Source organism: Balaenoptera musculus, chromosome 2, assembly GCF_009873245.2.
Source record: "Balaenoptera musculus isolate JJ_BM4_2016_0621 chromosome 2, mBalMus1.pri.v3, whole genome shotgun sequence".
In the NCBI taxonomy this organism is placed as follows: Eukaryota; Metazoa; Chordata; class Mammalia; order Artiodactyla; family Balaenopteridae; genus Balaenoptera; species Balaenoptera musculus.
Genome location: NC_045786.1, coordinates 4,499,311 through 4,513,890, shown reverse-complemented (window position 1 = coordinate 4,513,890; position 14,580 = coordinate 4,499,311). Strand labels below are relative to the sequence as shown.

Here is a 14,580-nt window from a genome sequence, read left to right as displayed (position 1 = left end):
CGTCCTAATACCATCACATTAATAATTAGGATTTCAACATGCAAATTTTGGGGGGTGACACAAACATTCATTCTATAACAACATATAGTGATAAATTTGATTCTTGGCCTCAATTCTGGTTTCTAGGAGTTCAAAGGTATCTGTGCAATCATGCTGCAACTTAATGCCAGCAGACATATCCTTCAGTTTGCTGTAAATAGGTTCAATTTCTCTTGTAATTGGCAGAACAAATGGAAAGACTGTTTACTAAGGACTTTGTGGATATCACTTCAGTAACTCTAATCTTGTGGCTCTCAAACTTTGGTTATATTTTTTCTTTCTATTTCCAAGGGATAAAATGGGGTTCCTTTATAGAATTCAGTTTTCTGCTTAAATCGGGAGGTGTGCCTACCTAGAATTTCCTCAGTTCAACGTCTGCGTAATGTAAGATCGGTTCAAACTAGCCACTAGGATTTTAGTCATCCTATGTGTTACTGTCTTGATACAGGTTAAATACAAATGCAAATCCAGCACTTAAAGGCAGATGGAGTATATATATTTAATGTAGATTTATGGTTATCCAACATATACTGCAAATACCTGGGCTTCCGAAAGTATGTGAGATTAAACATTCCTAGAACAGAATAAACTAATTCAATATTATGTGTAGACCCACTTTATTCATCTCTTCAGTCAAGAAGAAGTGAGCTACTGATGAGTCATAACCCTGTGCTAGGTCTTAGAACAACTATCTCCTGGAGGATACCACTGTCACCAGTTCCTGGGAAGGGTCCTGTGGCCCATGCCCTTGGGGTAGGCTTCCGCTAGGAAGTCAGTCATTCTAGACTCTTGCAGGAGGCCTCTTGGCACCTCACTGCAGGCTGCTGCTGTCTCTGACTAGAGGGTGTAAGGTCACAGAAGATGCTGGCGGTCCAGGCCCACCACGACTAGCATTTCTAGGTCTTGCTTTCATGGGACTCAACCTCCATAGGTCAAGCCACTAACAGCAACTCCAGGCGGGCCTTAACCAGCTCACTAAGAGAAACAACCTTACACCATCATATTCTGATCTAGCGACCCTCCCTAATGGTCCAGAATCTAAATATCCCTCTATTCTTTCCTTCTCTTCCTACTCTGTTTTATCTTCCTGACTCAATCTCTTAATGCAACCACCTCTCTCCATTCTTTCCACTCTTTTGCTGTTTCCATGGTAAATGTACATGGTGCTCTACTAGTCCTGCCTCTTATATGGAGAACGGGTATTCGTGACCACATCCTAAGGACTTTGGGATTGGACACAATGATTAGAATCCTCCTTTGTCCTCAGTGGCACATTGAGACGTTACTCTTTCACACCCTCCATGAAAAACTCACACTTCTATGAGGTTCCCACTCTCTGTTATTTTAACTTGTTATTGTCATCCATGAATCTTCTGGCTACTTCTCCAAATTTGTTAAAATTTTGGTAACTGCCTCTCTGCCTTCCCCGCTGCTCCCCACCATAGCTATGAATAGGCTCTTGCCAAGCTCACCCATTACAAACTTAAAAAAGAAATAAATCCAGGATATTGAATATAGCTCCCTAAACCATAATGGAAAAGAGTATGAAACAGAATATATATATATATATATATATATATATATATATATATATACACGTATGTATAGCTGAGTGACTTTGCTGTACAGCAGAAATTAAATACAACATTGTAAGTCAATTATACTTCAATAAAATAAATAGATAGATAGGTAGGTAGGTAGATAGATAGATAGATAAATAAATAAATAAATCTGATCCGCACTTTTCCCACCTTGTCCTATGTCACAAGAAGGCAACATTGACATAGTAACCTTCCCTTGAGTCCTCATTGGATGAACATACTTCCTCCTTCCCACACTCCTGTACATTGTATTTCTCAACCATCTCTGTCCTTCTCTTTGCTCTCTCACTTTTGTCAAGTCTTGCCTCCATGAAGCTCTCTTTTGCTCTTTGATTTCTGTCAGCCTATACTTCATGTTTTTTTCCCATTCTCATCACCCCCATCTCCTGGTTTCTTCTCACTTGTCCAGCTATTCTGTATCAAGTTCCTTTGAAGGATCCACTTGACCTGCCATCCCTTAAATCATGGCATCCTCCTTGGCCCCAACTGTGGTTTTCCCTCTCCTCACCCCACATATTCTTGTTGAGTGAGATGCTCTCACAACGTCAAGTACTCCTAAACACCGATGACTTTCAATTCTGTTGCAAGCCAGCCCAGATTTCTCCTTTGACTCATATATACACCCATCTTTAAAAATCTCCATGTGTATATTTCCTCGGCACTTGAAACTCAATATTAAAATCAAAAGTCATATTTCTATTCCTGAACATGTTCTTTTTTTGATGTTGCTTATGTAGCTCTTGAAATAGTCTCTACTTTGGCTTGTATATGCTGCACATTCCTGTTTTTTTTTCTCTCTGACCCCCATTTTCACCTTTGCAGGCTCTTTCTCTGTGTAGATTTTAAGCATTAGTGCTCTTTCAGGCATGGTCTTAGCCCCCATCATTCTATATGCTTTCTCTGGGGTAGCACATCTATACTTAAAGATGACTCACCAGAGTGTATCTCCATCCCAGACCTCTTCCCTGCACTCCAGACCCACATAGACTATACAACATCTTTTCTTTAAGGATATGGTAAATGTACCTTACACTTAAAATATCCAAAATCAAGGTCATAAATCAACCCAACGAGATCCAGTCTTCATGTATCACTTCATAGGTCAGCAAATAACATCATTATCCAGTCAAATGCCCAACTAGAAATTTTATTTTCCAAATTTCTTCCACCTTTATATCTAATCCAAGTCCTACTGCTATTACCTCCTGAAGAGATCCCTAACCTGTAGACTTAGTCCATTATCATCATCACTGTCTTGTACCTGGACTACAGTACTAGCCTTCTTACTGTGCTACTAGGAAGCACTGACTCTCTTTCCAGTCTATTTGTGCTCCACCAGGTAGCCAGAGCGAATTTGTCAAAACACACATCCAGTCCCATAACCCCCATTCCCAAACCTTGCTCAAAATTCCCCTTTGGCTTCCAGTTGATTTTAGGATAAAGGGCAAACTCCGCTAAGTGCCAATAGACCTTCAACTTTCACCATGCTCCCCTTACTTCACCCACTCCAGTGACTGCCCTCCTTCCAGCTGTGCATATCTGCCATCCTTCTTCTTGCCACAGAAACTTTGCAAATGCTGTGTCTCCTGCCTGGGCTATTCCTTTCTCCCACTCCTTCAGATCAGTGTGTGTGTGTGTGTGTGTGTGTGTGTGTGTGTGTGTGTGTGTGTGTGTGTGTGTGTGTGTGTGTGTGTGTGTGTGTGTGTGTGTGTGTGTGTGTGTGTGTGTGTGTGTGTGTGTGTGTGTGTGTGTGTGTGTGCGTGTGCGCACGCGCCACAATCCCAAGGAAGCCTTCTTGGATCTGCCTGACTGGGTCAAATAGCTGTCTATTTTTACATCATTGTACCATGTACCTCTCCTTCAAAGCAGTTGCCAAAGTTATCAACTTACATTTGATTACATTATTGTTTTATTAACAATAGTGAACTTTAAGCTCCAGGGCAGGCAGGGATTGCTTTTGGTTTTGGTCACCACTGCACTTCCAGTACCTAGGGAAGCACCAGATATATACTGGGTATTTGGGGGGAGAATTTGTGGGATAGTGGGAGGTATTACCATTATACAGTTGTCAATTCAGAAACCTGAGTCATTTTTGACTCTGCACTCCTTCACATTTTCTTCCAAGTCCTTCCAAGGCTAACTTCTTAATATTCTTCAAATGCATCTGCTTCTTTCCATGTCTAGTGCTACCGTCTTAGGTCACGAGATATTTTGGATTCATCAATAACTTCTTAACTAGGCTTCTTGCCCTCAAGTTCTAACTCTGTCAATCCATTTACTACTTTGCCACCTGAGTGACATTTCTGTAACCTACCTTATTGTACGATTCTCTTGTTTATAATATTCAGTGGTTTCTCTGGGGCCTTAAGGGGAAATTTATTTTTTAGATTTTATTGAAGTGTAGTTGATTTACAATGTGGTGTTAATTTCTGCTGTACAGCAAAGTGACTCAGTTATACATATATATATGTGTGTATTCTTTTTCATATTCTTTTCCATTATGTTTTATCATAGGATATTGAATATAGTTCCCTGTGCTGTACAGTAGGACAATGAGAAAGATTAGACAAATAAGAATCAATGGGATGGGAGTTAGAAAATTCAGTGTCATGGCAAATGAAAGAAACAAGTATTTTCCAGATAGAGCTCTATCTGAGACTAGAGAATGATGGTAGGCACATTCCCACAAACAATTCACTCCTCTTTTAGAAGAATGATTCCTTGTCTTTTTGGGAAATCCTAGAGATGTTCTAATCAGAATAATTACAAAAGTTAGAATTTTCTTTTTACTTTGTGTCTGATTTCAGTGTATGGAAACCAAAGTGCTGCAGAAAAAATCTGGTGTCTCAAGCAGTGATGGTGCCGATGAAAATACACTTCCTCAGTTGGCGGAGACAATCATTGCTTTGTCCCTCCAAGGTGTTTGTCTGGGACAAAGAAACTTGCCGTCCCCAGACTATTTTACAGAATATATTTTCAGTTCCTTGAATAGTACAAATACTCTCCATCTATCAGGTAAGGATGCTTTTCATGAATTTCACTTCCCCGTCACACCTACTAAACATAAACTGTGCCAAAAACAAAAGCAGAATCATTGCGATGACTGAATTTGTCCAGGTATGTTTTAAACACCCTTTTAATCTCAGTATGTAGTGAGACAGCCCAGGGGGCCTTTTCAAGGCAGACATGCTATGATATGTATGTGGTGATAAGGCAAAAATATGCACTCAGCTCATTTGAGCAGGGATGATGAAATTGTGGATGGAGAGCCAAAGGGAGAGACTTTTATGATCTGCTACTAGTACTAACTGAACACTTTCCTGTTTGCTACAAAGTGCTGGGCCCGGGGGGACAGAGTATCATGTAGAAGGATAAAATAGTATTCTAAAGGGTGCAAGAGGCTTGGTAGCAGTTTGCTTGGAACCATAAAAATAAGTCATTTAATGTTAAATAAAAGTACTGTAAAATATGCATCCTGACTACATTCGTGACTGCCAGCATTTTAGGGATCTGAGGTAAAATAAGACATCACGAAAGGAATCAGAATGTTTGTTTCACACATTTCTTTGTACTTGACAAGACATTAAGAGTGAAATGACTTATTTTTTCATCTGCATCAGAATGCCCTGCTTTGCACACACACCAAGGCCACATACTTCCTCTTGGGAAGTCACAACATAGAAGAGAAATACAAATTTTCCAAGGTACCAGCAACACCCTCATGATCTAGATAAATCTTCCAACTCTGAAAGGGATCAAGAGCTAGGAATCATACAGTTCCATGCAGAACTGACTTGTTTGTCTAACCCACTGAACGACAGGTGTGTTTTTCTGCAATTCGTTTGTATTTGCTTTAAGAAATGAGAGAAATAAATCTTTATTAAGATGAAAGTTGAAGTATAAATCAATCGTGTTACGTAGATGTCATCACTAGGAAATAGGCCGGGGAAAAACATGCTACGCTGAGAATGATTTTGATGTAGGAAACAGGAATTGCTAAATTCAGATTTTGAGTGATTGAGTTTTAGCAGGACAGTTTCCATATCAACCAAAGGAATGCAATGATTTCCCTTTTCAAATAAAAATGTATGCCACTTGAAGGCTCAATCACTCTAAGAAATAGGAAGAGCCATCAGACCGGAATACAGAATACAGTTAGAGGCAAGCTGTACTGTAAGATGAAGACAAGTTGTCTAGATATTGACCGTCATGGACCCTGGATAAAAAAACTAAAATATTTGTTTGTGAGAGGTGTTCAGTATCACCCACTTGAGCACAAAGCAGCCACTTTTGCATTTGAGAAGTCAGAATTCCATCCCCTTCCAGTGCAATTAGATGCTTATTCCAGAGGCCCCAAGGCATTTTTTTCTAACAACTGCCTCTGAGCTAGGGCTCTACTGATACTAACTGTATTTTGGGGTAGGGGGGAGAAAGTATGGTATTTAAAAAAATTTTTTTTAAATGTTTTTATTACAGAGATTGTTAAAAATAAAAGTAGAAACAATAAAATAGTGTACCCCCAGGTACGCAGTCCCCAGCCTTAACAATTAACAGCAACTGGATAATCTTATATTTGCCTCCATCCTCTCCCAATCACTTGATTATTTTGAAGCAAATAATCAACCTGTACATATTTCTGTATGAATCTCTAAAAGAGGAGGATTTTTTAAAAAGCATCTATTACAAATATCACAGCTAAAAAAAATGAATGATTCCTTAATATCATAAAATTTTCCTTCATGTTCACATTTTTCTGCTTTTTAAAAAATATTTTTAGTTTTTATTGAACCAGGATCTAAATAAGGTCCATAAATGTGAATCATTGGTATGTCTCTGACGTTTTACTTTTGATAGGTGTCATGCCCTTCCCCTCCATTCTATTTTGTTGTAAATTTTTTGTTGAAAAAAAGAAAAGGGATCATTGATCCCATCTGGATTTTGCTGATTGCATTCCTACTCATTTTACATGTGTTTCTTTTTTTTTAAAATTAATTAATTAATTAATTTTTGGCTGCCCTGGGTCTTCGTTGCTGTGCGCGGGCTTCTCATTTTGGTGGCTTCTCTTGTTGAGGAGCATGGACTCTAGGCACGCGGGCTTCAGTAGTTGTGGCGCATGGGCTCAGTAGTTGTGGCTCGTGGTCTCTAGAGTGCAGGCTCAATAGTCGTGGCACACGGGCTTAGTTGCTCCATGGCATGTGGGATCTTCCTGGACCAGGGCACGAACCCTTGTCCCCTGCATTGGCAGGCAGATTCTTAACCACTGCGCCACCAGGGAAGTCCCTTACATGTGTTTCTATGCACCGTGTTTCATGTATATTGATTTTTATATGTAGAGGTTTGATTAGTTTTAGGTTGTTTATTTATTTGGGGCTACAGTCTGATTGTTGGTATCTTCCATCGGCAGCACATAACATCTGGTTGTCTCTTTCTGAGAACTTATAAGCTATTGATGGTCATTGCCTAGATTGATCAAGTGTTTGGGGCTTACACAGTGGTGATCTTCTAATTCTCTCAGTTCTTCTTCATGTTTCAGTGTAATAATTCTATAGTGGAAAATCTTTCCCTCACCACAATTTCATTTTATTGAGGTTCTTAAAGGAAAGTAAGGATAAACTCTTGATTCTTTAATTTACCACTTTACAAAATAATAACATAGTTTCCTTGCATCCTTCAAGGAACAATGAGCTTTTCTTTTTATATCATTATGATTTCTTATCTCTCAATCTATTGTCATTATTATCCTTTTGGTACTCAGATCGTTCCCTCTTTGACAAGTGGAATCTTATTCAAGGTGGCTGTAAGTCCTTTTGTCAAAACCCTTAATACATTTTATATCTCCCTTGCTCTCCAATATAAAATATTCCAGGTTCATCTTGTACATTTTCTGCGTAACCTGGGATAATTGTTTCTCCAAATATTTTTTATCTTTATATAAACCAATTAATCAAACTTTTCTCTTATTGCTTTCAGATTTTGAGTTAGAGTTAAGAAAGTTTCCCACATTCCCAGGTTATAGAAGAAGTTACTTGTGTTTTCTTCTAGTACTTGTATGTTTGCATTTCTGATCCATTTAGGATTAATTCTGGTGCATGTTGTGAGGATTAGATCCAGTTTATTTTCTCTATATGACTATGCAGTTTTCTTTATACCTTTTATTTAAAATGAAGTGGAAATTATTTCCTCCACTGGTTTGAGATGCTGCTTTTATATGATAAAATGATAAATGCAATCAGGTCTATTTCTGTTTTCCATTCTGTTCTATTGGCCCACTTGTCTATCCATGTGCCAGTACTGTACTGTTTTACTTATAGTGGCTTTATAGTATATTTTAATTTCTGATAGAGCTAGCCTTCTTCATTGCTCTTCTTTTCAGGGTCTTCCTGGCTTGTTCACTCTTCCTAACAAATATCACCTAACTGTCAAGCTCTAGGAAAAAATAACCCTGTGATAATTTTATTATAATTGCAAAATAATTATAATAACTTAGAAATGATATTTATAAGATATTGCATTTTTATATCCCATAGTATTTCTATTTGTGCATATCTACATGTGTGCTTTTGTGGAGTGTTTTGTTATTTCCCTCACATAGGTTTTAGACATTTCCTGGTACATTTATACCTAGGCATTTAACTTTCCTTTTGTCTCCCTTACCTGGGGTCCTCTCTTTCATTACAGCTTCTAACTGGTCTTTGTCTATGTGAAGGTTAGTGATTTTTTTTAGATTAATTTTATAACCTGTTCCATGATTAAATCTTTCATTTTCTTTTGCCCTAATTTTTTTAGCATTTTCAGACAGTTTTGCCTCTTCTTTTTCAATTCGTGTGTCTCTTTTCTTTGTCATCTAGTTACATTGCTTAATAACCCCAATATAATGGTAAATATTTTGAGAATGGTCTGTACCCTTATCATGTTTTAGAATTTGAAAGAAAAGTTTGTTTCCTCATTGAGTTGAGAGAACAATGATAAAGAAATATATTTATAGTCTTTTATATTAACCCACATATTTACATTTCTAGTACTCTTCATTTCTTCCTGTGGACTTGACTTACTATTCAGATCATTTCTTTTCAGCTTAAATAACTTCATCTAGTGTTTCTTGTAAGACAGTTCTGCTACTAATGAATTCTCCATTCATTGTTTATCTGGGAATAATTTTATTTCACCTTCATTTTTAAAATTCATTTATTATTTATATTATTTTTTTAACATCTTTATTGGAGTATAATTGCTTTACAATGGTGCGTTAGTTTCTGCTGTATAACAAAATAAATCAGCTATATGTATACATAAATCCCCATATCCCCTCCCTCTTGCGTCTCCCTCCCACCCTCCCTATCCCACACCTCTAGGTGGTCACGAAGCACCGAGCTGATCTCCCTGTGCTATGCGGCTGCTTCCCACTAGCTGTTTTACATTTAGTAGTGTATATATGTCCATGCCACTCTTTCACTTCGTCCCAGCTTACCCTTCCCCCTCCCCGTGTCCTCAAGTCTATTCTCTACGTCTGCATCTTTATTCCTGTCCTGCTCCTAGGTTCTTCAGGTCCTTTTTTTTTTTTTTAGATTCCATATATATGTGTTAGCATACGGTATTTGTTTTTCTCTTTCTGACTTACTTCACTCCGTATGACAGACTCTAGGTCCATCCACCTCACTACAAATAACTCAATTTAATTTCTTTTTATGGCTGAGTAATATTCCATTGTATATATGTGCCACATCTTTATCCATTCGTCTGTCGATGGACACCTAGGTTGCTTCCTCACCTTCATTTTGAAGGGTTGTTTTGCTGGATATTAAATCCTTAATTGACCGTTTTTTCTTTCAGCATTTTGAACATCTTATTCCACTACTTTCTGGCCTCTATATTTCAGATGGGAAGTCAGCTATTGATTGTATCAATGCTCCCTGGTATGTGATGAGTCATTTTTCCATCACTGCTTTCAAGATATATCTTTGTCTTTGACTTTCAACTGTTTGACTTTGTCTGGGTTTGGATCTTTTATATTTATCCTACTTGATGTCTGATGAGCTTCTTTTGTTTTGTTTTGTTTGTTTGTTTTTTGACCACACCCCATATTATTTCCCCAACCTGGGATCTTGACAGTGAGAGCATGGAGTCCTAGCCACTGGACCACTAGGGAATTCCCTCTGATGAATTTCTTGAACATTGTAGATTAAGGTTTTACATCAAATTCAGAAAGTTTTTAGCCATTATTTTCTCCAATATCTTTTTCTACTTCTTTCTCTTTCTTCTCTCCAAGTGACTGCCACTACATATGGGTCAGTATATTTGCTGTTCCCCACAGGTCTCTGAGACTTGTTCTTTCTTTTTCTCTTTGCTCTTCAGATTAGATTATTTCTATTAATTTATCCCCATATTCAGCAGTTCTTTCTTCTACCATCTCAATATGCTGTTGCACTCCTCTAGTGAATTCTTCACTTCATTTATTCTGTTCTTCTACTCCAGAATTTCCATTTAGACTTTTATATAGTTTTGATCTCCTGATTGAAAATTGCTATTTATTAATTTATTATTGTCATACTTTCCATTAATTTCTCAAATATTATTCTCTTTAGTTCCTTGAACATACTTATAATGACTGCTTTGAAGTCTTTGTCTGGTAAATCCAACATCTGGGAATACTCGGATACATATTTATTGACTGCTTTTTTCCCTGACTCTGAGTCACACTTCCGCATTTCTTTGCAGGTCTCTCTCTCTCTTTTTTTGTTTTGTTTTTTTTGTTGTTGTTGAAACTGGCCATTTAAAATAAAATATTGTAGTAATTCTAGTTTGTAGTCTACTACTGACGGTAACATTTAGGAAAACACCAGGGGTATTTTTTTCACAAGTAGAAAGATAAATAAATCCCAAGAAATTCACCATAATATTCAATTGTTCTCTGTATCAATCGTTTTTTTTTTTTTCCCACACACACACACTGTATTTTATTTTTACAAGAGATAAATACACTGGCATCAAGCATTGTACATGGATGACCACAACAAAAGCAACAATGATTGCAATTACCAAACATGAAACACACTCATACCATGTCATAATATTGACATTCAGTCCAGTAATCCTCCACTGTAGCAGCTCCCTTACTTTGCAGTGAAAATTGTCAATCGTTTTTTAAGGCTACAGCTGTACCAAGGGAAACTAAACTGCAGTCTGTAAACTGACAACCATACCACAGTAGCATTAGAAAATGAAGTCTCATTTGTCCCAGTAATCTCAGCTGCTTTTCAATTCCTGTTTCTCTCCTGCATTAAACACTGAAGAGGAAAATGATTAGATTGACTTTACATTAAAGTTATAGTTAATCTACTAAGGATGTATAGTGCCTAAAGGGAATAAATTTTCTAAGGATTAAATCAGTTTCATCTTTTGTTTACATTTGTATAGGGAACACCTAGAAAAAGAATTAGTTGACTTACCAGAAGGCACTCCATTTTTGGAATTGCTCATTTCATCATGGTTCAGCCCTAAGATCTCAAGATCTTGTGAGAGAATCATTAACCATGTGAAGTATAAATACTCTTTATTCTTTTTTTTGGCCACACCATGCAGCATGTGGGATCTTAGTTCCCTGACCAGGGATTGAACCTGTACCCTTTGTATTGGAAGCACAGAGTCTTAACCACTGGACCACCAGGGAAGTCCCTAAATGCTCTCTATTCTTGTTCAGAGTAAAACCTTGGCTTTTCATTAGAACTTAGAAATTTACTTAGTAAATATCTATGCTGTGGCCGTGTGAAATTGTGATTATTCTGAAGCTGGCCTCTCTTCATTCTATGTGACACCAGATTTTGTTTGAAATTTCTAGAACTAGACCAACTCCTCAATACTCTCTGGACTAAAAATACCTGTATCAGAAAAGATAGAATCCATCAACTTCAAAGGAAACAAAACAACCTAACAATCCATGATTGGGCCTACCCTAATCTATCTGTATCCGAGGACCCAGAATCAGATGACAGTCCAATTTCCTGGGATCAGGTATTGTCATTATTCCTCTTGTACCATCATTTGCTATTGTCAAAGGAAGTAGCTGTGAACATTCTCTAAGAGTTGTTGAAAAGTTAAAGGATAATGTAGATTTCCTTAAATGTAAAAATATTCTATTTCCACAGTGTGGGCAGGGTTTTTTCTTTTTACAAGTGGGTCTCTATAGACATAAACTTGAGGTCAAGATATTTAGGAGAATGATATATATTACTCTTTCCTCCGCTGGGTCCATACTGAATGCATGAATAATTAATTCAGCAAACCTGTGAGCATTTACTATGTGCTAGTCACCATCATGGGCACCAGGGATAGATAATTGAACAAAAGTAGGCACGGCTCCTATGGAGCTAACAGGGTAGTGGGAGGATATAGACATTATATAAAAACTTACAATGATGAATGAACACTTTAAAGTTAGGTTAGATTATGAAGAGATTACTTTGGATTGTGAGCAACAGAGAAATATCTGTATAGTAGGTAGCACTGAGAAGGTTTTTGAGAAAAGGTGATATATGAGCCTATAAACATGTTCATATTCTTATTTCCTAAGGTTGTGTTCCAAAGTACATTCACTAGTCTACCTAGATAATTCTTGAAAAGGGGTGCTATGGTCAAATCTGATTGGGAAATACTGAAGATGCATATTGCACTGTAGCATATTAATGTGTCTGGGGAGGTCCATTAGTAAATAAAATTCTTTAATCTTATTGAATCCAGCATTTTTCAGACTCTTTTACACATAGAAACCTTCCCTGCCCTTATTATTTAAAATCTTGAAAAGTTGATATTCCATGATAATGGCTTACATTTAATGAGTAAATTAATAGTATGTATGAGACACTGCACAATTTCACCTGCATTCTTCGTGTAATTATTACAACAGCTGTATGAAGTTAGGTTATATGATTGCATCCTACAGATTAGGAAATTGAGGCATGGAGCTAATAAGTAGTTGCTTAAGTTCACAGAAACTGAGGTATATACATAGCTTGTCTGATGGCATATTCTGTGCTCTGAACAACTATGCTGTTTGAGAAATGTTGATTTAAAGAAATAAAACTATTTTTGTTATTTATATCTTGGATGAGTTAATATTCCTTAATAGGAATTGTTTAATAACACAATCTGTATTTTAAAAGAGGAAAAATCCTTACATATTCCTAACAACAGTGAAGGTCGTTCCTGTAAGTTATGAATGATTGGGCATTATCACATATTTTTGCTATGATGTATTTTAAAAAGTGAATTTCTATTAATTAGGCCACATATCAAAAGCATCAATTAAAGCTGATTTCTTTCAAACTCACACTTAGTGTATTCAACTGAAGGTAACAAGAGTTGATGCCTGTATTAATCCTTGTTTGTGAAGTCTCTTTAAATATTTCTTCAGGGCCAGCTCTTAGAAGGGAACCCATTTGTCTGACAGAGACCCTATTTGCATAAAGAATGAAGGTTATTTCTCAAAATTTAGGGGTTACCTACTTAAGGCATGCATCTTCTAAGAATAGTAATCATCATTTTCTATGCTGACTCTGCAAGATAAAGAAAACAACCTCTTTCTCACTTCTTCTCTGTTCCAACATGTCACTTTCTTTGTGACTTCTGAGGGGACCCTAAGGTAAGAGGCTAGATCTGGAGATCCTGCCTGTATTATTTAGACCAGTGATTCTCAAAGCGTTGTCCCCAGACCAGCAGTGTCGGCTGCACCTGGGACCTTGTTGGAAATGGAAATTCTCAGGTCCCACCCCGGAATCTACTGAATTATACCCTACATTTGTGGAGCTCATCGCCCAGTCTTTTAACAAGCCCTCCAAGGGATTCTCAAAACTAAAGTTCAAGAAGCAACACTTCAGAATGTGTTTGTAAAGTTTCCACAGAAATCTGATGATTTCAACACAAGTGTACAAGTATGTTGAAGTTTTATGTGAAGGAATAAAGCTATTTCAAAGGTTAGGGACTGGATAATCTAAATTTCCATTCTATTTTCTTCTTCATTAAGAACATTTTGTCTACCAAAATTTTATAGGATGTAATGAATCCCCTTTAAGGACATTTGTGTTAGTGATTTCAGAAGAAATTTAATGCAACAATAACCTAAACAGTACAGGAACAGCAAGTAAATATCAAGGGCATAGAAGCTTATAATAGAATAACCTTACTCTATGAGAAGGTATTCTAAAACTAGAAACTATTCAATTCCTTGACAATGAACTGCGGGAAGATGCATGGCATTCTTTTCATGTTTATCTTTCCACTCTCTTACTTCCCAGGCAGGCATATTTTCAATGAGAATGTTTATTAGGAAGGATTCATTATCAGAAGTTTGTTGTTAGTTTCCCTTTATTGTTGCCAGTATTTTTAATGATGAAGTAATTCTATTCCATGATTAATACATGAAGCAAAAGAGACTATTGTCTTTGGTGTAAATTATTTTGATAAAGGGAAAAAGATCACAAGTTTAGCTTTCTGCTGCTGCTTCTTGTAGTAGAAAACTTTTGGAGTTCTTGCCCAATCCCTTTCTGGGAAAGGGCTTTCTCACCCGCAGTGCTGCGTCCCGCAGCCATGTTTGAAGAGCATGGTCCCACCTCCTATCTCGGGGGCAAAACTGAAGGAATCAAATGGGTATTTGACCAAGAAAACCCATCTATAGCTTTGCTGAACCAATCAGATCTGTCAGGATTTGCAGACTCAATCCAGTCTTGGGTTCTTGGATGGAAAGGTCACTTTAGGGTCAGGGCTTATATGGCCATGTGTTTATTAAAGAGAGAAGACCAGACTTTGGAAGGAAGTAGGTGTCTGCAGAGGGAAACAGAAAGAAGAAAATACTAAGCCCCCAAAAAAGACAGAGAAAAGTCATTGGTTCTAATTTTCCAGCTTCCGGTTCAGTTCCTCTTGAAATGTGGCTGTGCTTCCCATCTCAGAC

General features: G+C 37.3%; 1 protein-coding gene across 2 annotated transcripts in view; it reads left to right on the top strand.

Moving 5' to 3' along the window:
- The window catches only part of SLC39A12 (solute carrier family 39 member 12), a 71,825-nt gene that overhangs the window by 11,396 nt on the left and 45,849 nt on the right, over positions 1-14,580 (top strand). For both annotated transcript variants that reach the window (XM_036843241.1, XM_036843240.1), the window contains 2 exons: positions 4,448-4,655; positions 11,476-11,648. In XM_036843241.1, the coding sequence (XP_036699136.1) occupies positions 4,448-4,655; positions 11,476-11,648 (381 nt within the window). The remainder of the gene's footprint in view (positions 1-4,447; positions 4,656-11,475; positions 11,649-14,580) is intronic.